Genomic DNA, 24,150 nt, shown 5'->3' with positions numbered 1-24,150 from the left:
TCCTGTAGTTATCTGGCTTGTCCGCTAGGTAATTTTTCCTATCTGCTACGTAGCGCTGGGGAAACTGGAGGGTCTGCGAGATAGAGGAGGGCCCTCAGGGAGGTGAACGGACACAGCAGCTGCCACAATGGGCTCAGGCACAGGGACCGTCGTGAGGCCGGCGCGGGACTGGGCAGGGTCTCCTTCTGCTGTGCACGGGTTGTTGTGGGTCAGAACCAACTCGATGGCCCCTAACAATTACGTATTGATGATCACGTGACCTATGATATCTATAAATACCACGGGCTGATGTGCTATCATCTAAGACAGCACATAATTAAACTGCTTGGCTGATCCCTGGACTTCATCCTGAAAGACCTGTCCTTCAGAGCCCCCAGAGGCACCTCAGCAAAAAGGCCTGGCTTCCTGCTGCAGAAAGCTCACAGCCCTGGAAACGCTACAGTGCAGCTCTACTCTGACGGCAGCTGGCGGCCACAGCCCAGAGACAAACACCGTGGTGAACTTCTCTTTAGGAGGAGGCGACAAACTAACACTCAGAGGGGCAAAGAGACTTGCCCCGAGACACACAGCCTGGCCCAGGGCCAGGCAATTGCAGTGCTGGGGCTTTCTATGATGCTTTCTTGCCCAAAGAACCCTGTGGATGTAGAAGTGACGCATTGGACTGCTAACCTCAAGGTCAGTGGTTCAAAACCACCAGCCGCTCCTCAGGAGAAAGATGGAGCTTTCCACTCCCATAAAAAAATAAAGAGTTAAAGCTTCAAATATCTATAGGGGCAGTTCCACCCTGTCCTATCGTGCTACTATGAACCTATAGGCTTGAGAGCACACGAAGCACTCGGGAATATCATTTTGGCGACAGGAGCATACTATTTGCAACAGATTTGGTCAGAACTCTCCTTTAGGCTTACTCTGCATCATGATCACCCCTGCATGCACCCTCCACCCCCCTGCACCATGATCACCCCTGCACGCACCACCCACCCTTCCCCACACACACATTCGCAAGGACCAGAGCCCGGTTGGTGAGCCTCTTCTAGTCAAGCACTTAATGGGCATTTGCAGGATGCGTTGCTCTGCAAAGCAAGAGTGTTGCTTTAAAGACACGCCATTGTCCATGTCACTCTTGGTCCCTAGGGCACCTCCCCCCACCCGCCTCAAAGCCTGAGAGTCCCTTGGAGCCCTAGCCTCTAGCCAGCTGAGTGGCAGGGGGATGTCTGAGGCTCCCCAGTCCCCGTCTTCTCTCTTGTCAAAAGCAGGTCATAATCTGACTCACACAGACATTTTCTGAGGGGTGCATGGAAATCTCATTTCCTGGAACAGGTCCTCCTTTGCCACCCAGGATGTTAGACCCCATCTCACACACACACACACACACACACACACACACACACACACACTCCCGGTTCAGGGCAGCCTGAGCCCAAAGCCGAAGCCTGAGCTAGAATGGTTGCACTTGGATTTTTGTGTTGGCAAAGACGATTGGATACACCAGGAAGGACATTCATAAGAGCCGACGAATCCTCTTTGGACGTGCAGCCAGAACGCTCCTTAAAAGCATCTCCCAAGTTGGGGCCCAGGATCAGGAGTGGCCAGTCCCTGGAGAAGGCCACCATGCTTGGTAAAGTGGAGAGTCAGCCCACAGAGAGGAGACCCTCCATGGGCAGGATTGACACAGTGACTGCCGCAGTGGGCTCCCTACAACAATCGGGGGGACGACGCAGGACCAGGCAGTGTTTCTCTCGGGGGTATACGGTGTTCCTGAGGATGAGAAATGACTCCACGACGCCTCACCACAACACAGACACCCCGCAGAAAGCCCAGTGGGCAGCGAAGATATCCAGGCCCATCTGTGTGAAAAGTCCAGCGCTCTAAAATCTCTCCCAACACAAAGGTTGGGTCATCTGTCGGCCTTTGACGGGAACACGTTGCAAAATACAGGACCTGGTCTACATCCATGTTTTCAGAATTTCCCCATCTCCTACCTGGTCTTTCCTTTAGCTTCCCACCGCCTCCCACGACCTCCTTGGACCAAGTCCTCTTTCCCACCAGTTCCCTGACTTCTTCCCAGAGCAGACCATGGACTCCGCACCTGCAGATGCCATGGTGCCTGCGGGTGCATGCGGCCGGCCTGACCCACCCCAGGCCATGTGTTCTCCATCCGTACTCCCATCGCCCGCAGGAGCCCCTGGCTGTTAAGAGGCCGGTGGCCTGAGCCTGCCAGCCGCCCCAAGGGAGAAAGCTGAGGCAGTCTGCTTCCCTAAACAGGAGCCTAGCTGGAGTAGTGGCTTCGCGTGGGACTGTGATCTGCAAGGTCAGCAGTTTGAAACCACCAGCCGCTCCGAGGGAGAAAAGTGGGGCCTTCTCCTCCAGTCTGGGAATCAGTGACCGTCTGGGAAGCTCAGGGGAACAGTTCTCCCCTGTCCTGTCAGGCTGCTACCCTGTCAGCCTCGACTCGATGGCAGTGTCTTTCAGAAAAGCCCAAAGTCTCTACTCTGGCTTCCAGGGTCACTGTGAGTCAGAATCAGCTCGCCCAAAGTGGGTTTTATTCCCATTTTACAGACGGGAACGTGGAGGCTTTCCTATGGGTGGGCCCTGGCCACACAGCTCTGGAGACGGATGGCAACCAGAGACCAGCTGTGCTTTGTGACATCCAGAGAGAGGTTTCCCTCCGGCAAGTATCGCTCAGACCCGGCCCTGCCACAAACATGCCCACGAACTGGGTGCCCAGCCAGGAGCTGGGTGACCTGGGGGCCTCTCAAAGTCACCCCGCCAGCTGTGTGAGCTGTCCTGAGCCCCCTTCCCACCCTACCCAGCCCCCGGATCCCCAGTACCTTCAGAAGCTGGGCATGGTGTCCCTGGGGAGACCGTAGTCCTGGAGCCCCGTCACTGTCTCCTGTCAGCGGCAGCTGCTGGGGCAGAATGAGGCTGGGGACCCATGCTCCGGAGCCCAGCAGCTCCCCAGCCGCACACTTCCTCTGTGAGAAATGAGGAAGGCGCGCTGGCCGGCCGGCAGAAAGGCGGGTTCCTGTTTTCAGTAACCACTTGGAGCCGGAGCTCTCCCCGAGGACAGGGAAGAGAGAGGCCCCGGTTCATGGCTGAGCAGGGCATTCGGGACGCAGGTGGCTTGCTTCTGAATGGCTGGGCACGCCTGGCTCTCCAGAGGGAGGCTTGCGTGTTTGTTTTTGTTTTGTTTTCTGTAATGACACAGTGAAGAGGACCCGAGGCTGCCCTTGGGGTCCCTTGGGGTCCCTTGGGGTCCCTTGGGGTCCCTTGGAGCCCTCTCACTTCCCCCTTCTCCAAAACTCGCCGCTTCATACTGTCACAGCAAAAGAGAACCTGCAGCAGGGCCCTGGCTCTGAGCTCATAGACATCAGGGTCTCCCCAAAGGGAACATTCAGAGGGAGACCCACACCCCTCTGCTGCTGTGCCTAAGGCTGGTGGAAATAGCTAGCCCATAAGATAGTTCTAGAGCAAAGAGGACCAGAGGAGCTTGGCCACTTAATGCGGTGTGTGGTCCTTGGTGGCATCCCTGGTTCCAGAAATGGGCTCCTCCTGGGTATTCCAGCCTGTCTTCTCAGGCGTGGCCCTGATGTGTGTGCCTGTGGGGGGATGAGGCGTTCTTAGAACATCTGTTTGGTGGTCAAGGGTTTTGATGTGTACAACTTTCAAGTGGTTCTCTAAATGAATATATATCTATATATCCATCTATTTCTATCTATCTATCTATCTATCTATCTAAATATCTATCTATCTATCATCTATCTATCTATCTATAGAGAAGGCAAGATGCTACTACTTGCTTCATCTACCTAAGGGTGGGTGGGTGTGCACTGAACAGCTCTTTCAACTTTGGGTGGGTTTTAAATTAGCTAGCTAGCTAAGTCCCCATTCTTAGCATGGGAGTCTCATGTAGGAACCATGATGGGCAGAGAGGCTCCAAGCAGCTGGAATGTCACTCTCCCAAGCTGGTGTGGGAAGGGCCTGTTTGACCTGGGCACGGGCACCAGGGCGGGCTGCTGAGGGCCGAGAGACATGCCCAGAATCCCACAGCTGGGCCGCAAGCAGAGTCTCAGAGTCGAAGCCCAGCCCAGGGAGGGGACACAGCCGCAGAGAGACACTCATTTAGAAACCTGTAGTTCACCAGCAATGAATTCAAAACATCAGGGCAGCTGCTAAATTTAGATGGAGCCCCGTGTTCGATAGATGCTGTCCTGGCTAGCTGTGGCAACACCCCATCGCAGTGGAGCAGGCTGGGAAGGAGGAGAGGAAATATTGCAAAAGACCGGAGGGGCCATTTGCTTACAAGGAGCGGAGAAGGCGGGCAGACATATGCAGAAGTGGGGCTGACCCCCCCGCCCCGCACCCAGCCATGAAAGAACTTCCAACTTCTCCTCGGCAAGGGCGAGCTCTGCTAGCGATGTAGCCGGCACACATCTGCTCAGGGTCCGCTGAGTCAGGCTCCCGGTCCGTCCCTCAGTTAGCCACTCCACACCCACACAGCAAAGCCGCTCTCGGCTCGGGGCCTGACAGCCAGGAGCTCATGTTAGGACAAAAGCCTTCCTGCCGTGGGGCGGGCAGGGTGGAGCGCGGGTCATATGATACAGATGTATATATGGGCGATTATGGCAAGTCCTGTTGTTGGGGTCAGCTGCCATCGTTGGTCCCGACTCCCGACATGGAACCGGGTGGATGTGTGCGGTGGGCAGGGCCAGGCTGTGACTCTCCACATTGGGCAGCGGGTGGTGGTGATGGTAGTGATCCCATGGGGCTGTCAGAAGGGATGTCTGAGCTGGAAGCAGGGCAGGAGAAGGGGCCAGACACAGGACAGGCAGGCCACAGGAGGCTTCTAGATGGAACTGTGGGTTTCCTCCAAATGGAGGCTTCAGGGCAAAGATGTGGTCGGTCTTGGGGTCACTCCATCTGTGTCCGAGGAGAGAGGAGAGGGCAAGCACTGTTTCCCTGTGAGGACCAGCCCATGGCTTGGAGAAGCTGAGGGGAGAGAGACCCACACGTTGGGAGCCCAGGGTCCCGGGGTCCTGGGGAGGAGGCTGCTGGCTTCTGAACCTTGTGTTTCATGGCCTGCCTCTGCCTGGGGAAGGCTGCTGGGGGGATCAGAGACACATGCTTGAGGCAATGCTCCTGACACCATGCAGCTGTGGGTGAAGCAGGGTGGTGGGGTGGGCTCAGCCCTGGGCTGTGGAGCAGCAAGGGCTGCTTTGTGCTCAGCTGTGAGTCCAGGGACTCGGGCGTTAGAACCTCAGTTCCCAGCCTGGGCACTTTAGGCAAGTTGGGGAAGTCCATTCCTGGTTGGGGGGCTGTCCCAGGCATTGTGGGGTTCTCAGCTGCATCCTTGGTCTCTTGCTTCTCGGTGCCACTTGCCCCTGACCCCAGGTGTGGCTCTCAAGGTTTCCAGGCAATGCCACATCTTTGGGGGGATGAAATCACCCCTGGCTGAGAAGCACCCTGTGCCACTTGCTCGCTAGAGGCACGGATGTGGACTAGCACACGTCAGTCCACCCCCTTGGCAAAGGAGCCAGTGAGCATTTGCCCAATGTCAGGATTTGTGCTCAGCGCTATAAAGCGGTAGATAGAGTCTCGGCACCCAATGGGGTTAAACGATGGGACCTTTGAGATCCAATGGAAGCAAGGGGTTCTGTAAGAGATGGAGCAAGTCCTGCCTTCTGGACGTACCCATCCTTTAGTCTGGACTCCATGAGGGAGCGTCTTCTGTGGGTTAGACTCTGTGGAAGGTATGTGAGAGAAATGAACCCTGCAGAAGCATCACCTGCCTCCGGGGAAGGTTATTCTCAAGGAGGGAGACAGCCCCGAGACAAGGTGAATCGTCAGGTGGGAAAGACTGTGCTGGGGAAAGGAAGCAAGAGCAGAGAAGGGACTGGGCGGGGGTGGGGGGCACCACAGTGCGGAACTCCCACCCAGAAGAGGGCAGGTTGAGATTCTGATGAGCCCACAGTGGCATCCAGGGGACAAGCAGGAGGAGGAAAACTCGGGTTTGGGGCTGGAAGCACCTATGGTGTCCCTGGAGCAGAAAGAGGGAAGAGGGTCCAGTTTGGGGAGAGCCAGGAAGACCATTGACCCTTGCCCACATGATCTGACTCAATTGTCCAGAATGCTCTCTCTGGCTGCATTACCTCGCCTGAAGAACCTGAGGCTCACAGTGGGTAGGTGGCCTAGACCAGGTGGTGAGTGGAGACACCCAGCTGTGGCTCATGGTGGCATGAGTACAAGGTGATTGAAAATACCATGGCTTGCTGAAAGGTGACACCCCAAAGTGACATTTTTGCACAGCCATCCTCCAAAGGGCTGTTGCTGATGAGACTTCCGTAGCACGGCACCAGGGGCAGAGCAGGGGTCCCCTGCACGGGAATGCATCTCTTTCCCTTCATATTGAGGCAGGGATTCTGGGAAACCAGGGCTGTACCTCCGGCGGCCTTACTGAGCCTCACCCCGAGGCGGACCTAGGAGAGATGACCCGAGTGAGGGACTGAAAGGATGGTGTTTTTGTTCTGCGCCTTGAGAGAAAGCTACGAATCATGCATGAGGCCACCTCGTCGAGTTGTCTCCACCGGGGGTCAGTTTGTTTCCTCAGGTGGCAGGTGTGCGGCAGCCCCGCATCGGGCAGCTCCATCGGTGATGTTTTCCCACAGCACCCCGTGCTCCCCTGGGGTCTTGGTGTCACTCTCTGGGGATGCTCACAGGCTTCCAAACCCTGTCCTTAGGCAGGGGCATGCACGCGGGGCAGACGTGGCCTGTCTCCGCACCAGGACACCCAACACTTGGCGTGAATCACCTTGCCTTTCCATACAGGCGCTTGCTTCTATGGGGGCCCGGAGCCAAACCCACCATCCCCCCGAGGTCTGCCTGGACTGACTTCTCTCCTCTGGGTGGACAAGGAGCTAAGCAGGGCCACCTGGGTGGCTGTCCTGAGCTTGCATCAGGTCATCCTGAAGCCAGTAGCAGGCTCTCAGGGGTCTCTGGAGATGGGTCTCCTTTGTGTCTCTGGAGCCATCTCGAAGTTGAGTAGGTGGTCCATTTGTCTCCAGCTGCAGTGGGGACAGAGGTCTTCCGATTGCTTCCCCACTCCCGCCCCCACCCCACCCCCAACCTCACCGTCTTGGCCGGCCACATGACACTAAGCATCTTCTGGGGCAAAGAACAGGTCAAGCTTCCTTCCCCACAACTGCTCGTTGTGCAAAGTTGCACAAGTGTGTTGACTCACTGGAGGAGCTCTGTGGCTTTGGACAAGGTGTCCTGGCTGAGGGAGGGAGAGGGGGAGCCCGTCTGTTTTCGAGAAGGTGACTACAGAAGTCAGCAGGCTTCCCACAGGGGCCCGATTTCACTGTTTGAAACTCTGCTTCCTTCCTGACTTCCTCTTCTGCCTGCCGTGTGCCACTGGGTGGATCCCACTCCCAGGGGCCCTCTCGCCAGACCTGAATGGGCCCGTGGGGTCCCCAAGGCATCTTCATGCGTGTGGATCTCTAGGCCTTTCTTCGGCAGAGCCTCTGGGCTGGGCGGCATTGGACCCCAGGCTGTCCAGGGAGCAGCCAGACCCTTCACCTCTTCCCAGCTGCGCCCTTGGGCCCCTGACCTAGTCTGGGTACTCTCACATTGGAAACCCTTGTGTCTCCGTATCTGACCCACGCGGTTGCTTATTTCAGTGCAGCACGTTTCTGACAGGCTCAATTCTCATGGGACAAGGGTGGCTGTGACCCACTTTCTCCTTCAGGGTTGAGTCTTGGAAAACCCACAGGGGCAGTTCCACCTGGTCCTGTCGGGTCACTGTGAGTCAGAATCGACCCCAGGGCAGTGAGTTTGGTTTGGGAAATGCACCAATGCGTCCACTGTAAAGGGCACTTGTGTGGACTCCTTGCTAGGGCCTTGGGGCCACCACAGTGGGCCCCCTGGGGCCTGTCTTTCCCTTGTTGGAGTCCTGAGCTGCCGTCTCCGCCCCTTGGCTCCCAGCACCCCGTGCACAGGGAAGGGAGTCTGCCAGGTTCCCATTGGATGGTTTAGGGAGCAGATTCCCAGGCTTTTCTCCTAGGCTGAAGCCCCACTGAAACGGTTCAGCATCCTGGCTACACACAGGCCTCCGTGGGCCAACTGGTGCATACCTGAGGCGCATCGGCTGCAACCAACCCATCCTGCTCCCCAGCTGGCCTGGAGGGCAAGGCGGCGGCCACAGGACCTCCGCTGCCCCCTGCCTCACTAGTGAAAACCCGAACCCAATGCCACCTGGTGGGTTCAGACTCATAGCGCCCCTAGCAGGACAGAGCAGAACCGCTCCTTAGCGGTTCTGAGGCCAGACTAGAGCTTCTCAGGAACAGACAACCGCACCTTTTTCTCTCTCAGCGCACCTGGTGTGTTTGAACCGCCGACCTTGCAGTTAGCCGCCCCACAAGTGCTTCCCTTTGTACTCACCTTCCACCTATCCCCGCTTCCTGGGTAGATTCAATCTTGTCTCTGAATTTGCTCCTGCTGTCCGCCTGACCTGGCGAGCCCCTCCTGCCCCTAGCCCTTCTCCCCAGGTCAGGAGCTGCCAGAAGCGGGAATGAGAGCCCCTCGGGGCCAGAGCTGTGCCGAGCGTGGCACAGACCTACTGGTGGGAAGCGGGAGAAAGAGGGTGAAAGTGAATACACAGAGGCTGTCGGCCTCCATGTCTGCGGATCCCCACAGCATCGGGCTAGCAGAAGTGGCTCAGAGGGTGCTCACAGGCTTAATCTGAGAGCACAGGAACCGGCTGCCCAAGCAGGTGGGGTCTAGAGGACAGTGGTGGCCGTCTGGAGTGTGACATGAGGCCTCTGCCCTCTTTACCCTCTGTGCGTGCCTCCCCTGCCCCCGCCAACTTCCTATCACAATGACAAGAGTGGAGCCTGCCCAGCCGCAGGCACAGACTCGAGAGCATGAGGCACAGAAGCAGGGGCAGGTCAGGCATCGCAGAACTGCGAAGGTTGTTCCACCCCTCTCCTGACCGCCTCCGGCTACGGTGCCTTCATAGCTGCTGCAGAGTTTGGAGTCTTGCGTGTTTAAATCAGGCCAGGATCTTGTTATGATCAAAAGAGCAGCAAGCTTGAATCAACCCAGGAAGTAATTTGCGCTGGTGACACCCTTATCACAGCCTGGATGGGTGTGAAATGCTCAGCTGCAGCTCCCTTGCCCACTGAGCTGAAACTAACGATGCTAGAGGGCGTTGGTGTGTGTGTGTGTGTGTGTGTGTGTGTGCAGATAAGCTCAGAAATAATCCTTTGCCCAAACAAACTTTCCACCACCAAATGTCTGTGGAAAAAAAAAGACTGGAGGATATTGCACCATTTTTCATTTCAGGCCTGAGTAAGTTCTGGCTCACGTGAGCCTGCGTGCCCCAGGATAGACCCATGCTCTGGCCTATGCCAGCCTCGCCGGTGTTGAGTGAGCCTCTGGCTGCAGCCACTGCGTCAGTCCAGCTTGTCGAGGGTCTGCCCCTTTATCACTGCCCCTCTGCTTTACCCAGACTCATGTTCTGCTCCAGGGACTGCTCCAGTCTCCGGAGATGAAGTCTCACCAGGCTGGCTTCATGGCTGTGTCTCTTCCCAAATTTGGTGGCTCTTCTGGTAGTCCGCGGTGTGGCCAATATGCATCGCCAGCAGCTTAATTCAAAAGCATCCATTCTGCTTTGAGCAGCATGGACATGGTCAATAATGATAAGGAACATCCACTTTGCACGCGAAAAAGTATGTTTTCAAGACTGCCATTTTTGTCCATTTGTATGAGAACCCTGGGCTGTCAGTTATGACTCCAGGGGCTGTCACTATTGATTGGAAGCCTAATAGGTCAGCAAGGAGTCTTTGTGGCATAGTGGTTATGTGTTGGGCTGCTAACCACAAGGTCAGCGGTTCAAAACCACCAGCAGCTCAGAGGGAGAAAGACAGGGATTTCTATTCCCATAAAGCGTTATGGTCTTGGAACCTCACAAGGGCAGTTCTACCCTGCCCTGTAGGGTCTCTATGCATCAGCATGGCCTCAATGGCAGGTAGGAGGGATAAGCACGTTATAGACACACACACCCCCGCCAATCAGCCCACCTCAGCAAAGAAAGGAGGTAAACATTGTTCTTATGCTGCGTGTTTGAGGAAACTGAGATGCAGGGAGTTTAAGTGCTTTTCTTCAAGATTTACAGCTACTAGGAGGAGGAGAGGCTGCACCCTGGGTCCACAGACCCTAAGACAGTGCCCTGGATGCCCATGTTACAGACAAGGAAAACAAGATCCAGAAAGACAGAGCCTCTTGCCCAGGCCGTACTCCCCTAAAGAGCCTCCAGTGGAGGACGCAGTCATGTTTCTCTAACCAGAGTTCCTCCTCTGCCCAAGGCCCCATGTCTCTTACAAACAACGAGAACAGGAACTTGCGATGGTGATGTGAGCTGAGGGAAGAGGCCCCCGAGGGGACCGCAGGCCCATCAGACGGGGAACGTTTCGGGAGCCCCCCTTTTGGGGATCTCAGCCCCCTGGTTCTGAGGCAAGCAGCCCAGAGCTCGCATGAGATGAGTGGAAATGTGAGGCCCCGCTGAAGCCAGACAGAGACTCAGGCCAGGCTAAGGGTGGCTGTGCAGCAGGCAGGTTAGACAGTGTGACCGCAGGGGTGGGGTCCTTGTCCTGTGCAGGCCCCCTGCCCACACTCATCCCCCACTGTGTGGCCAGCACTGCCCAGGCATTGGGGGCCCCCTCACCCCTTCTTCTGCATGCTGTGCCCTGCCCAACCCTGCCACCCTGTTCAGCCTGTTGCTCAAGACACTGGTTCTTGGATGAGCCTCCAGGGCCTCCAACTCTGTCTCTGCTCACCGTCCCATCTCTCAGGCCTCCTGCGGGAGCTCCCAACCCAGTCCCTGGTCTCCCTGCAGGGGTGACCTGAGCCCTCCCGGCCCTCTACTTCCAGCTGTCCACTGTGACTGGGGACTGGCCGTCACACTCAGAGCTTCCCTGTGTTCTTCACAGACGGTCACCCCCAGATGGGTAGGAAAAAAACTCCGAGGCTGCAGAATGCAGCCTACTGACCCAAGGTGCCTGAGAGATGGGACCAGATGGGAACACAGGCCTTTTGGATCTCAGAACCCAGGCTGCTGCCACTGTCCCACCAGGGGGTTGTTTTTCGAAGCTGTGAAGCGAGTGGGCAGTTCTGTAGAATTAGGGCATGGGGTCCTAATTCTACTCGGAACCAGGACACTGTGGCCGTCAAGCCGATCCCCACTCGAGCCAGCCCTGCAGGGCAGAGAAAGCTTCCAAGGCCACCTTCTTGACCAAAGCAGAGGCCACAGAGTGGCTGGCCGGCTCTAACTGCTGGCCTTTCTGGGAGCAGCCAATTGCTTAAGCCATTGCATTACCAGAGCTTGATGGGAGAAGCCATGGGAACCGCTCAGGCGTTTCCTCCGCAGCAGACAGCTTGCTCTGTTTCTTCCCAGGTGTAGTTCAGGCCTCTGTCCCCCCGGGCACTTCACAGTGAGGACACGGGGTTGAGGAGGTGACCGTATTTCTGAGCAGATAATGAAATTTTGCAAGTCCCTTCACACTCATTTCCTACGTGTGGTGTTTGTGTTATGTGCGCGTGCGTGTTGTACGGTGAGTCCTTTGGTCCAAGCCCAGCAGAGAGCAGGTAGCATGGTCACACTAGCGTGGAGGCCTGGCTAGTATCCTGGGAGGTCAAGGTCAAGCTTTACGTGTGTCCAGGACAGCCCAGTGGTCCCCATCATTGTTCAGCCATTTGGTCTCCGGGACAGCACTCCAGACTGGAAAGAAACAGCTAGGCCCTTTCACAAGTTATCAGGACAGGATTATTTTTAAGACGGAGACATATGTGGCATCATGCCTATGCATGAGGTGCAGCTGAGCAGGGCGGGGCTCGGGAGCTGAGTGAAATTCCCTTGGCAGTGACTGAACAGCCCCTGCCTGCCGGCTGTCACTCACAGTGCCCTTTCTACAGGGTGCCACCTTTGCTGAGAAATCAGCAATTTACTAGTGCAAAGCACTGAAATGGTTTCTGGCAGCCAGAAGGTGACTGCAGCAATTAGACACGGTGCTTGTGACAGATGGAGAAAGGAGTCCTGTCAAACCAGCCAGAACCTGGAGGGGATGGTGGCGGGGAGCAGGCTTCTCCCCAAGCCAAGGGTTCTGTGTGTGTGTATGTGTCCGTACCCTTATGTGTGTGTATCTGAGTGTGCTGTGTGGGTGTGTCTGTGTGTGTCTGCATGTGTATATCTGAGGGTGTTCCCTGCCTGTGTCTTGGGTGTATATGAGTGTGGCTATGTGGGTGTGTCCGTGTCTGTGTGTGTACCCTTGTGTATGTCTCTCTGCCTGTGCTAAGTGTGCATCTGGGTGTGCCTTTGTGTCTGTGCGTGTTGCCTGTGTTCATGAGTGTGCCCTTCAGTGTATGTCCATCACCCTGGGTAACTGAGGTCAGGCCAGAGACTCCAAGGGGAGGTGCCAGTGGTCGGTATTTGCGGTTTGGACTTGGGCTATTTTTAAATTTGAAAAAGGAAAGAAAAGGAAAAAAAAAAGTGGAAACTCACTGCGGTTGAAAGGCTAGGTCAGATTGAGATAAAGCCGGGCCAGAGTGAGGCTCAGAGCTGTGGCTTGCCCATGACCCAACCAGCATTGTGGCCTAAAGGAGTAGCCCCAGTGGTCTCACAGACCCCCCACTGCAGAGCTATTAGCCCACGCATCTATTGCCTCGCAGCATGGCTCGGGCCCCACATGAGCCAGCCCCCTGCCCACGCTGGGTTCATTCCCCAAGGAGGCACCGGGCCCTCCCAGCTGTGAGCCCCCAAGCCAGGGTTTGATTCTGCCCCTCTGGCCCCGAAGTCCCATGCCCTACTTGACTGTCCCGTGGCACCTCCAGGCCTTGGCTAGATGTTGAGCTGCTTAACCATTGACTTTCCACAAAGAAAGAGGTTTTCTTCAGAAAATGGAAGAAACCAGAATGCTTCTCGAGAGGTAGGAACGTTCTCTGAGCAGCTCCAATATCAGTGCCACCCACGTCTTGAACCACTTCCTCCCCATAGCAGAGACCTTGACTTTTCACAGCTGCAGAGGGCGGGGGTAGCGCCCGGGGCCCCTTCCTGAAATTCCGAGCTTCTCTCTAGGCCACCATCTGCTCCAGCCCAATCTGCAGGCTGGATGGTCGCTTTAGAAGGGGGGCTATTGACCTTGAGCACACTGGGCGTGTGTGCTCTGTGAGAACAAGCACGCCCAGTCCATCTGCAGGAAAGCTGCCCTGCCACCATCGCACAGCTGACCTGAGGCCACTGGGGCCCTTGGGGGCACACCCAAGGTCGCCTGCCCCTGCACAGAACCCCAGCTCAGGTTTTATGCCTGGCACTGCTTCACAAGGAGCCCCGGTGGCCTCATGGTGACGCATTGGGCTCCAATCCACAGGGTCAGCCGCCCCTCGGAGAAAGACGGGCCTCTACTCCTACAGAGCCATCGTCTCAGAAGCCCATGGGAGCAGTTCCTCTCTGTCCTTTAGGGTCGGTCGCACTGAGCCGTTGTCTACATGATGGCAGCGGGTTCCCATTGCCTAACCAACCTGCTGCCGACTCACAGCGGCCCTTCTGGTGGAGGGTCCCTGTGTTCCCAGCGGTAGATTGCAAGGTTTTTCTATATCCCCACCTCTGGGCGGACTCCAGCCTCCAGACTTTCTGCCAGCAGCCAGCCCACTCACACAGGGACTCCACGGGGAGGGAAAGGGCTGATGGGACGGGCTAGAGTCACTCACCTGGGGCCACAGAGCTTCTACCCTGTGATGCACCTGGCTGCACTTAGCTTCAGAATTCTCCCCTGTGGACCAGGCCTGTGCTCGGCCCGGGTCCTCCCTCCTGGCCCTTTGGGGATCAGCCCAACCTGTGCTTGTCTGGGCCCCACATGCCAGAGGGTGCCAGTTGCTTTGCAGCCGCCCAGGTTTCTCCTGCACCCCTCAGCTGGAAGCAGAGAGCCATGCTGGAGTGGGCCCTGAATTCCAGGAGACCCTCACAAACCCCTCTGCCTGCCCCCAGCCCCACCCCTGCCCCTAGGGGAGCGGGCTGCCCCTCCTTGGCACTGCCTGATTCATCTTTCCCCTAGTGGGTGGCAGCTGGGTGAGCCTGGGCACTGCCCTCAGTTATGAAGGGGCTTCCTCTCAAAGGCCTGGTGGGAATGAGCCGGCTCTGCGGTGCTCACTGTGTGTCGGGGCCTCAAGCTCTGAGGCCCCAGCAGATTGGCTGTGGGTGGTTTTAGCTCAGGGTAGGGCGCGAACGGAAAGGCAGGAAAGACTGGAAATGGCAGAAGCCAGGTCAGCGCAGAGGTGTGAGCGGGTGTAGATGAAGGACACGCTGCCTTGCTCCTGGTAAACACATGTGCACATACACTTACATGCATATACACATGTGCACACATGTGCATATACATTAGAATGCCAGTACTCGACCGAATCAGTACTCGACATAATCAGATTTCGACGCAAAATGTGGAGAAAATTTTGCATCGGAGCTCAGACAAAACATCAGAATCCGACCCAAGGCAAGTGATTTTTATGAACAAAAGCAGTTCATGTTTCAGGCACTCGCTGTTAGTTGCTGTTGTTAGTGCACGTTGTCTAAACCTTTTGCAGCTGTGTTCCAAGCATTTTACTATAATTTCCTGATTTCTTAGGGCTTTCTGTACTGTTTTGAGATAAAAAACATGGGTCCTAAGAAAGAGTTTTTTGAAAAGAATCATCCTGATAGGGAACTGGTTAACTGCGTTATCCATATTGTTGACGATAATTTAGGAAACCCTTTTATAAAACAGTTAAGGAAGTGCCAACAGCGGACCACATTAGACAGAGTTTTTTCTTTAAGAGAAAGCCAGCCAGGTCCTAGTGAAAAAAGGCAAACAAGGGAAAAAAACTCCTGAAAATCAGCTACCAGTTGATTTTATGGAAGGGGATTCCCTTTCCAAGCAATGACTCTCTCTCCATGCCTCCTCTCCACATCCGTGTCCACAGATCCAGAGCCTCATCCATCTCAAGGTATGGCCATACAGTAGTTGTTAAAAACGTTTTCAATGTTGTGTTTCTTATTTAAATGATATTATTTAACTCACCGAATATGCTTGTGTATGAGCAGAGTTTTTCAGCACATTTTTAATGCAGTTTTTGTGGTAAAAGTAGGTGCCTTGGCTGATATTCGGGTCGGCTTATGCTAGAGTAATATACAGTATTTACTTTGAAATTTCTGTGTAATGTTTTGTATAAAAAGGCAAGATTAGGGTAAAAACTTGGTGGCTGAGAAAGGATTAATCGATTGTCAGTTATTTCTTATGGGAAAAATTGATTCGGAACTCAACTGCATCACATCTCGGCGGTCCTGCTAGAACGGATCGGCGGCGTCGAGGTCTGGGCTCTACTGTGTATCTAGCCACGCAGACACAGCATGACATGGTGGTAGACAGCCTAGCCTTGGAGGTGGGCTGTCTGGGTGTGAGTCCTGGCCCTGCCGCTCTCCCACGGTGTGACTTTGGGTAAGACTCTGGGCCTTGGCTTCTTGCTGGCAATAATTAGTGGGTAAGTGACTCCCACCTCCGCTGGTGGCAGGGAGGATTGAGTGAGCTCAGACCTGTGAAGTCCCAAGGAGCTGGCCTGCAACGGGGACTAACCGATCAAGCTTTGAGATGGTGTTTGGTTGCCCGCCGTCTGACTCCTGGTGCAAGTCAGAGACTTGAGACCCAGGGACCTTTCACACCGAGCCCCGTTTCTCTGCCGCAGATGAGGGGAAGAGTAGTCTCACTGGGGTGGTTGCTTTGGAGGGTGTCGATCTTCACAAGACTAGAAACTCCCATCTTTCACCCGCGGGGCGGCCGCTGGTTTCAAACTGCCGACCTTGCCGTTGACAGCCCACCGGGGCTCCTGGGCGCATGAGGGTGGAGCGGTGATGACAGAGACATTCTTGAGGTAGTGCCCACAGCCCTTGACCCACAGGAGTGGCTGGTCTCACCAGGGGCAGCATGACTACCTCCATCGGACATTGTCCTGACTCGCCAGGGGACAGTGGGTCTGAGCTGGTGGCAGGGAGCCCCGGGGATGGGCCCTAAAATAGTGTGCTCCCCCCACCAAGCTCATCAGCTCCACCAGTCGTGAAGACAGGGGTCACCACCCCCCTCCCCGCCCCGCCTCCTCAGTCCTTGTGGAACAGAGGCAGACCTGCTCTGATTTTGCTGGGACAATGTGCTTTCACGTGAACCATGTCTAGCACCCTTCATTGAAGCAGGAAAGTGTGTGATTGTGGAGGGGGTTGCGGGGTGGCCCAGGGGGCAGCAGGGAGGAGGAGCGTGGTTGGCATCCCAGGTTTTGATTTGATGCCCTGTCGTCCACCCACCAGCAGCACCCCTTGATCTCCATGCACACCTGCATCTTTAAAGCCAAGGCATCAAGGGTCTCCTGGGCCAGAGCCCGCAGGGGCAGATGAGCAAACTGAGGCTCAGGGAGACGCCCCGCAAGTTGGCACAACCTGTTCATGTGACCGTCTCCATCTACCCGCTCCTCCCTGATGTGTGGGGGGCTCCCCAGTGTTGGGGGAGGTGGCCCTGCCCCAGGCAGAGGAGGAGGAGGTCCAGACTGGGGTCCCTGACTCTGCTTTCTCTTTCAGGGGGGCTCTGCCCTCTCCCCAGCCGCCGTCATCAGCCATGAGAGGGCTCAGCAGCAGGCAGCCGCTTTGGCTGAGGAAGTGGGCTGCCCCCCCTCGCCCAGCCACGACCAGGTGTCCTGCCTCCGCCAGCAGCCCGCCAGCACGCTCAACGACGCCCAGACCAAGGTGGGCACTGGGTGCGAGGGGCCCCGCCAAGGCCACACAGCAGGTCGATGGCCACCTGGCACTAGCATGCGGGCTCCCAGGCCCCCGAGGAGCTTCCGTATGCACGGCAGCTGAAGTCAGGCAGCTCCCGCTGAGCCTCAGTCCCTGACCTGCCTGATGGGTTGATGACGCAGACCTTAGGGGGCTGGAGGGTGAGGTGAGACTGGCCCCGTGGCCGGCACTGTGATGGGCGCTAGCAGTGTCGCGGCTCCGATGCACACAGCATCTGACACGTGGTCTCACAGGCGGGCGGTGGAGTTGGCCTTCCTGCCCCTTCTCCAGCCCCCAGAAGATGCTCACGGCCTGCTCTCTCAGGCTCCACCATGGAGAGGGGCCCCAGGGGAGACAGCTGGCAGCTCAGCTGATGCCTGAGTACAGAGACTGGGCAGGGCTTACCCACAGTCCCTGTCACATGGCCTCCTTGGGGAGCGGGCAGCAGGTGACATTGGCGTAGGGGACCCTGGTATTGGCCACCACCTCGTTTTCAGCCACAGCCCCTTCTGCCTTGCTCAAAGACTGCCCTTCCTTGCTGGGGCCTGTTGAGGCTCTGGAAGGTCCTGATGACCCCCCGTTGCTGAGCACAAGCCGGCTTTCCATCCATCCCGGGGCCTGTCAAGTGGGGCACCAGTCCTTTGCCCAGGGCTGCCCCCTAGAGACCCACGCGAGTCACGGACACTGGTGCTCAGGGGAGCTAAGCAGCCTGACTGCCCGCTGGCCTTCACTCACCTCACACCCCTTTGCATCCCATCTAGCTCCTGGCCGTGAGCGGTCCTTTCCACTACTGGGGCCCTGTGGTCGATGGCCAGTACCTCCGGGAGACGCCGGCCAGGGCGCTGCAGAGAGCTCCGCGGATGAAGGTCGATCTGCTCACGGGGAGTGCACAGGATGATGGGCTCATCGACAGAGCCAAGGCCATCAAGGTGGGCAGTGGGGTGCTGCGCCCCAAGCCACTGGCTTCCTCATTTGTTTCCAGGGGCTGTGGAGGGCTTTGGGGGATGGTGACCAGGGGGATGCTAGAATTGGAGATTCATGGGTGGCGGGGGCACCGTGGGAAATAGGAAGCAGGTACTGCCCAGGGCCCTTGCCCAATGAAGGACCTGGGCCCCCCCACCAATAACTGGGGGAAGTGAGGGGTGACTGTCTGTGGGAGCTCCCTGTGTTGGTTGCCTTACCCAGGAAGTAGTATTGGGGTCTGGGAGTCACAGCTTTGTATGGACTGTTAGGGGTCCAGCCGCGTGACTCCTGCCCCAGCACCTACTTCCTGCCTGGACTGGAAGCTGTGGCCATGGGCTTTGGCAGCAGGTCACTAGCTCTGCCCTCTGCCCCCACCCCTCCATGGACAGGCTGCTCCTGTCCTTTCCATGGAGAAATGTGGGGCAGTGGCCCCAGACTCAACACATAGAGAGAGGGCCACCTTGGGGACAGGTCAAGGGTCCCCTGTCCAGCTTCTGGACTTAGAGGGACAGCAAAACCAAACCCGACAGAATCACTACTCAACCAAAGAGGACCCCGTGTCCCCTCAGAGCCTGTGACCGCGGGGAAGCTCTGCTACAGCAGGAAGACAGCCATGCTGCTGGACAGGTGTGCAGCCTCCGTACCTAAACAGTCATCCCAGTGGCCGACACTGGAGTGGCGCAGATGCCCACTCATAGGGAAACAGTGGACAGAAGGGAGATGCAGTCAAGCCAGCAGAGGTCAGGCTCTGGTCTACCCTGGGCCTCGAACGGAGAGTCACTCTGCTTCTCTAACTGCCACCTCTTGCCCCAGGGGCTCACTCAGCACAGGGATCTGGCCTGGCCAAGCAGGACACGCTGGCTTTCTCTGCCCCCTCGTGCTGGTCTCTGCCAGCACCTAACACAGGCAGGACAGGCCTACCTCCTCGTACTGCCCGCGGCAGAGACTGTGACCTTCACAAAGGGAAGGTGGGAGAGTGGCCACCCTGTGCCAGGTGGCTTCCCAGCGCTCCTGCTCCCCTCTGGGTGCATATGGGTCATCCTCACAGTCCTCCGAACTCTGTCCTCGGGCCGCTGCACACTTCGCAGAGCACAGCAGCATCTCAGCCGAACTTATTTTTTCTGGGACCTGGGACCTGCAGGACCGCTGAGGTTGGCTGGCATCTATACCCACCCCTCCCCAAGGAGAATGCAAGCCCTCTGCGTACTGCGACCCCATCTCTTTACCTGTCCGCTGAACACCCATGCCGAGGAAATTGCCTAGTGAACAGTCAAACCCCCAAACCAAAAGCCAAGCCCCCTGCCTTTGAGTTGATGCCAACTCACAGCAACCCTGTGAGACAGAGTAGAACGGCCCCTGACCCTGTCACCCTTGACGGGAGCAGAAAGCCTCGTCTTTCTCCCATGGAGTGGCTGGTGGGTTTGAACCACTGACCTTGTGGTGAGCAGCCAACTCACATCTCATGGCGCCCCCAGGGTTCCATTTGAGCCCATGACGTGGGTCTTACATTTTCAGTGTCTTCCCAGGGCTAGCAGGCAGACAAAGTGCACTCCTATATCCAACACAGTGGGCTCCGGGAGGCGCACGTGTACCAGTGGTCAGAGAGACAAGTGAGGGCAGGGCAGCGCTTTGTCCACTTCTAATAAGGTCACCGGGCGTCAGTCAGATCAACAGCAATAAGCGGGCCTGGTACAAAGGCCTGTTCTGTCCCATACCCCTCACTTCACCTCACTCAGCATGCCAAGGGGCAGGTGCGCCATGTCGTCAAGCAAGGGCCTCGGAGAGGCTGGAGGGTCCTATGGCCTCCAACCAGTCATTGCGAAGTCCCACCCCCAACTTGAACCTGTCTGGGGAGAAGTCCGGCCAGAGTGCTCCTTAGAGGCCAGGATGGTGAGACTTTGTCTCACCTACTTTGTGCACGTTGTCAGGAGAGGCCAGTCCCGCAGGAGGGACGCATCATGCTTGGGAAAGTGGAGGGGCCAGCGAGAGAGAGGAGGCCCTCCATGAGACGATGGACACAGAGGCTGCGGTTGTGGGCTCACACATAGGAACAGTGGTGAGGGTGGAGCAGGGCGGGGCTGTTCCCTTCCGAGGTGCACGGGGCCACTATGGGTCGGAACCAACGAGACAGCCCCTGACAACCACCACCTTGCCACGGTCCTCTGGCTGCAAAAGTGGGGTTGTGCCCACACTTGAGACAGCCTTCATCCCTACAGCAGGGGTGGCACTGCTCAGCCATGCTCCCTCGTGTGCCCCCAACCAGAGCCCAGGGGAAGTCCATGCCCAGTGCATGATGTAGGCAGCCACATCAGGGGGTCCAGAGGCACCACAGACACCAAGCTGGTGCCCCCCATCTTTTCAAAACATACTCAGATGTACCCCCGAGATGGACCTCCCATGGCTTAGCCTGCCCCTGACCTGCACCTAGAGGAAGGTTGAGTTTGTTTGGAGGCATGCCCCACTTACCCCGAGAGGCTGCATAGTGCCTGGTCTGACCACCTGTAACAGTGGTGGCCGTAGGGTGGCTGCACTTTCAATTGGGGCCCGTTCCTGGGGAGGGGTGGGGGGCCCAGCTCCAGCAGTGCCTTGTCCTCCTGAGGCCCAATTGTCAATGCTAGCCCCCACATCTGAACCCCAAAAGAGTAACAGGACATAGTGGATGTAGTCGGTCACACCAACTGGAACGGCCATCAGCCAGGCCTCTCCAACAACTGCGTCTGTTGGCTTCCTCATCACCATGCCCGGGGTTTGGGACACACATGCCAATGAAATGCCTGCTCCTCCGAAGCCCACAGTCAGGGATCGAGCAGAGACTCCAGCAGAGGAAATCACTCAAATGCTCCATGGGAAGGCAGACACCAGTGCTACACCCCAACAGGCTGCCAGGGGGACATGGTGAGCCAGTCACGGGTCAAGATCTGCTCACAGGGAGAAGCAGTGTCCTGGGTGCCCTGGATTATAGTCAGGGCCCGGCAAGTTTTCCAGACACATTCCACCCTTTCCCTAGCTGTCACATGGGGAGATTGCTGGGACACACCTTCCTGAAGGCGAGGAGGCACCCAGGCACCAGGGCCCGGCAGAGCGCATGTGCTCAGTGCATGTGGCCAATTCTTTCCATTGCAACAAGACTGTGTGCAAACCTCCAGCATGGTCATCCCTGGACCAGGGCATCTGCACTCTCCAGAGAAAGCAGGAGACAAAGGAAATCCAATCCCTGAATCACCTCACCTGACCCAGGCCGGCTGCAGAGCCCAGCAGGCATACACCACACACACACACACACACACACACACACACACACACACACACACACACCTACCCGGCTCAGATACCAGCCGGATCCCAGCCCAGAGCCCATGTGACACAGTTTCCCAGTACAAGTAACAGGCTATGAGAGGGTCTAACCCCTCCCAGTAAAGCTCATTGGACCACTGTCCCAGCAGAGGCTCTCAGACCCAAGAGATGGGCAAGGATAAGTTCCAAGTCCCCACATCCACCTGTGGATGTCCACCTGCACCCAGGCTGCCAATGACCCACCCAGACCCTGCTGTGCCCCAGGCAAAGTTAACAACCTACCCGCGGAGCATGGGGCCGGCTGGAGACACTGCTGGCAGAGAATGGAGCTCTTCTGGGAGGTGGCAGCTCGCTCCTGAAATCCTTCATCAGCCGCCGCTGTGGGGATCTGTCTCTCTCTCTCTCTCTCTCTCTCTTTCTCAGCGGCTCCCTGGCTGCTGAAATTGACAGCCTGCCTACATGCACCGGGCATTAATTTGCATGATCAAAACCAGATTTGTTCCAAGGAGGAATGCTCTGAGACCAGGAAAATCAGAACCAGAGCCTGGCGACCCTGAGCCTGGCCTGGAGTTGGCCTCCTCCCGGAGCAGGTGGAGTGGGTGGGGAGCACCCTGCGGGGAACTGGAGGGGGGGGCCTCCTGTTGGAGTCTTGGAAGCAGTGCCTGGTATCTGGCACTGGCAGGAGCCCCAGCTCAGAAAGCAGAGCTGCTTGTGACAGATTACGGCAAGAGCCGTGTGCACACGCCTCCGGTGTGGACATGAATTTCCTGAAAAGAGAAGCCGTGCTGAGTCCCAGCTGTTGCGGTAGGTGGTGGTGGTGCTAGGGTCCGGACCCAGGTAAAGCGGGTTCCGTGAGGCACTAGAACCTGGGGCCGGCAGAACAGGTCATGGATCAGTCACTCAACCTGTGGGTCACGGCCCCTTTGGAGGTCAAACGACCCTTTCATGGGGGTCACAGTAGCAAAATTACAGTTATGAAGTAATAATGAAATAATTTTATGGTGGAGGGGCCACCACAACATGAGGAACTGTATTAAAGGGTCTCGGCATTAGGAAGGTTGAGAACCCCTGGGCTGGTGGATTAACCATCGGAGCTGCCTCTTCTTGCCCCCTCAGATGGGCAGTGAAACGTGCCTCCACTCCCCATTGATAACAGAGGATCTCTAAGCAAAGGACAGGAGTTCTGGTAGGCCGTGGTAAGCTGGTAGTTCAAACCCACTAGCCCAGCGGTTCTCAACCTATGGGTTGCAGCCCCGTTGGGGGTGTCAAACGACCCTTTCCCAGGGGTCATCTGATTCATAACAGTAGCAAAATACGAGTTAAGAAGTAGCAATGAAAATAATTTTATGGTTGGGAAGTCACCACAATATGAGGAACTATGTGAAGGGTTGTGGCATTAGGAAGGTTGAGAACCACTGCCCTACCCACTCCATGGGGAAAAGATGAGGCTGTTTACTAACACAGATGTTTACAGTCTCAGAAACGCACCAGGACAGGTGTGCCCACCCCCTAGGGTCAGAGTGGGCTCGATGGCATTCAGAAGCATAGTACACAGTGTGTGTGGGGAGGGCTCTTGTCCTCCATGGGGAGGCCTGGCTTCGAGGCCTGACCAGGGCACCTCAAACACCGCTGTCAGGGGAGGCTGGCGAGCTGCTCTGAGGCCAGACAGGTTCCAATGGTGCCTTCAGACACAAAAGGCCTGGAGGCGGAGTTCTGAAAACCAGCCAACAGAATGAATCCTGCCGGGCCGACCCCCTTCTGATGGTCGGAGGCTCAGTCTGGCAGCATCTCACCTCATTGTGTGTTGGCTGGCAGGGTGTTGGGGCTGACGTGATGGCCGTGAACAGCAACCTGCAAAGGAGACAGTTTCTGGGGGACCCTGCCAGGCGCTGGCCCTGGACTGTCCTGTTAGGTCCCTTGAGCCGGTTTGTGACTCATCATCACGACTCTCTGTGACAGAGGGGCACTTCCCCGCAGAGCGTTTCCAACTGTGGTCTTCACGGACACACCACAAACCTGCACACACACGATAGGCCCTGCCCTCTCTGGTCTGCAGGGCGGGACCTGTCAGCATCACTTCAGTGGGACCCGAGGGTCAGAGAGGGCAAAGGGCTTGGAAAGGAGCGAGCTCTCTTGTCTAAGGCATCCCCCTTAAAAAAAGGGCTGGCAGTGAAGATGTGAACTCCAATTCTTGATCCACACCCAGTGCTCATCTCATCCATGGACCAAGCAGCCAGCAGGCAGACTTTACTCGCGCCACCTGACCACCAAGAGGTCCTGGTCAGGGCTAAGTGAGACCCGGGGGACAGGGCCTGTCAACATCCACAACGACCTGCCTCTGTTCCACGAGGGGCCGGGTATGGTGGGGTATGGTGTGTGGTGTGCGTGTGTGTGCACATGCCTATATTATGTCGGTAAGGTCTTTCTTTGCAGACTGTGGTTAAAAGTATTGGCAAGTCACTGGTTAGAAGGATCCGCTTGTCTTTCCCCATTCTTATACAATGGGTATTAAGATGGTACTGTTTTCTCTCTGAGAAATCACATGGGTGGGCAGTTTAAGGACTCCAGACCCCGCTCCCCAAGCTGTGGTCCTGTTTTTGATGAGTTATCCCCAGCCCTGGCCGGTCTCCTTTCCTTAGGCCAGGCTGAGAGTCACCACCAGGAGCGGCTGGAAGCCATGTAAGACACCTCCCCATGTGGGGTCACTCACATCTGCTCCCTGACCTGCACGCCTGGACACAGTGACAGACACAGCCAGGCATGCCAGGCTGCACAGATAAGCACATACCCCCGTTGACAGGTGATTCTAGAAGTCTGTCACCCACAGCGGGGCTGCACAGTCCTGAGGGCACCAGCCTCCTTCTCTGGGTATGGCACCCCTTGCTTGGGCAGCCCCCATCTTCAGAGAGGGGGAAGCTGAGTCTTGGGGCAGGGTCATGATCGGCCAGACCCCCTAAGCAGGCTGCAGGAGAGCCAGGACTGCGGGGAGGGAGGGAGTGGGTGGATGCTGCTGCAGCTGGATGCTTTGGCTGACCATCCGGCTTCAAAGAACGCAC

General features: G+C 56.8%; 2 protein-coding genes across 2 annotated transcripts in view; one reads left to right on the top strand and one right to left on the bottom strand.

Moving 5' to 3' along the window:
- Window positions 1-21,405, bottom strand: part of SLA (Src like adaptor) — a 53,824-nt gene extending 32,419 nt beyond the window's left edge. The window contains exon 1 of the mRNA XM_004697384.4: window positions 21,377-21,405. Within this exon, the coding sequence (XP_004697441.3) occupies window positions 21,377-21,387 (11 nt within the window). The 5' untranslated portion in view covers window positions 21,388-21,405. The remainder of the gene's footprint in view (window positions 1-21,376) is intronic.
- Window positions 1-24,150, top strand: part of TG (thyroglobulin) — a 189,613-nt gene that overhangs the window by 151,276 nt on the left and 14,187 nt on the right. The window contains exons 42-43 of the mRNA XM_004697385.1: window positions 16,643-16,807; window positions 17,599-17,766. Of these exons, the coding sequence (XP_004697442.1) occupies window positions 16,643-16,807; window positions 17,599-17,766 (333 nt within the window). The remainder of the gene's footprint in view (window positions 1-16,642; window positions 16,808-17,598; window positions 17,767-24,150) is intronic.

Source organism: Echinops telfairi, unplaced genomic scaffold (assembly GCF_000313985.2).
Source record: "Echinops telfairi isolate 266 unplaced genomic scaffold, ASM31398v2 ScPeMD7_1;HRSCAF=3_0, whole genome shotgun sequence".
In the NCBI taxonomy this organism is placed as follows: domain Eukaryota; kingdom Metazoa; phylum Chordata; class Mammalia; order Afrosoricida; family Tenrecidae; genus Echinops; species Echinops telfairi.
Note: the sequence above shows the minus strand (reverse complement) of the source record. Positions and strands in the feature narration are given on the sequence as shown.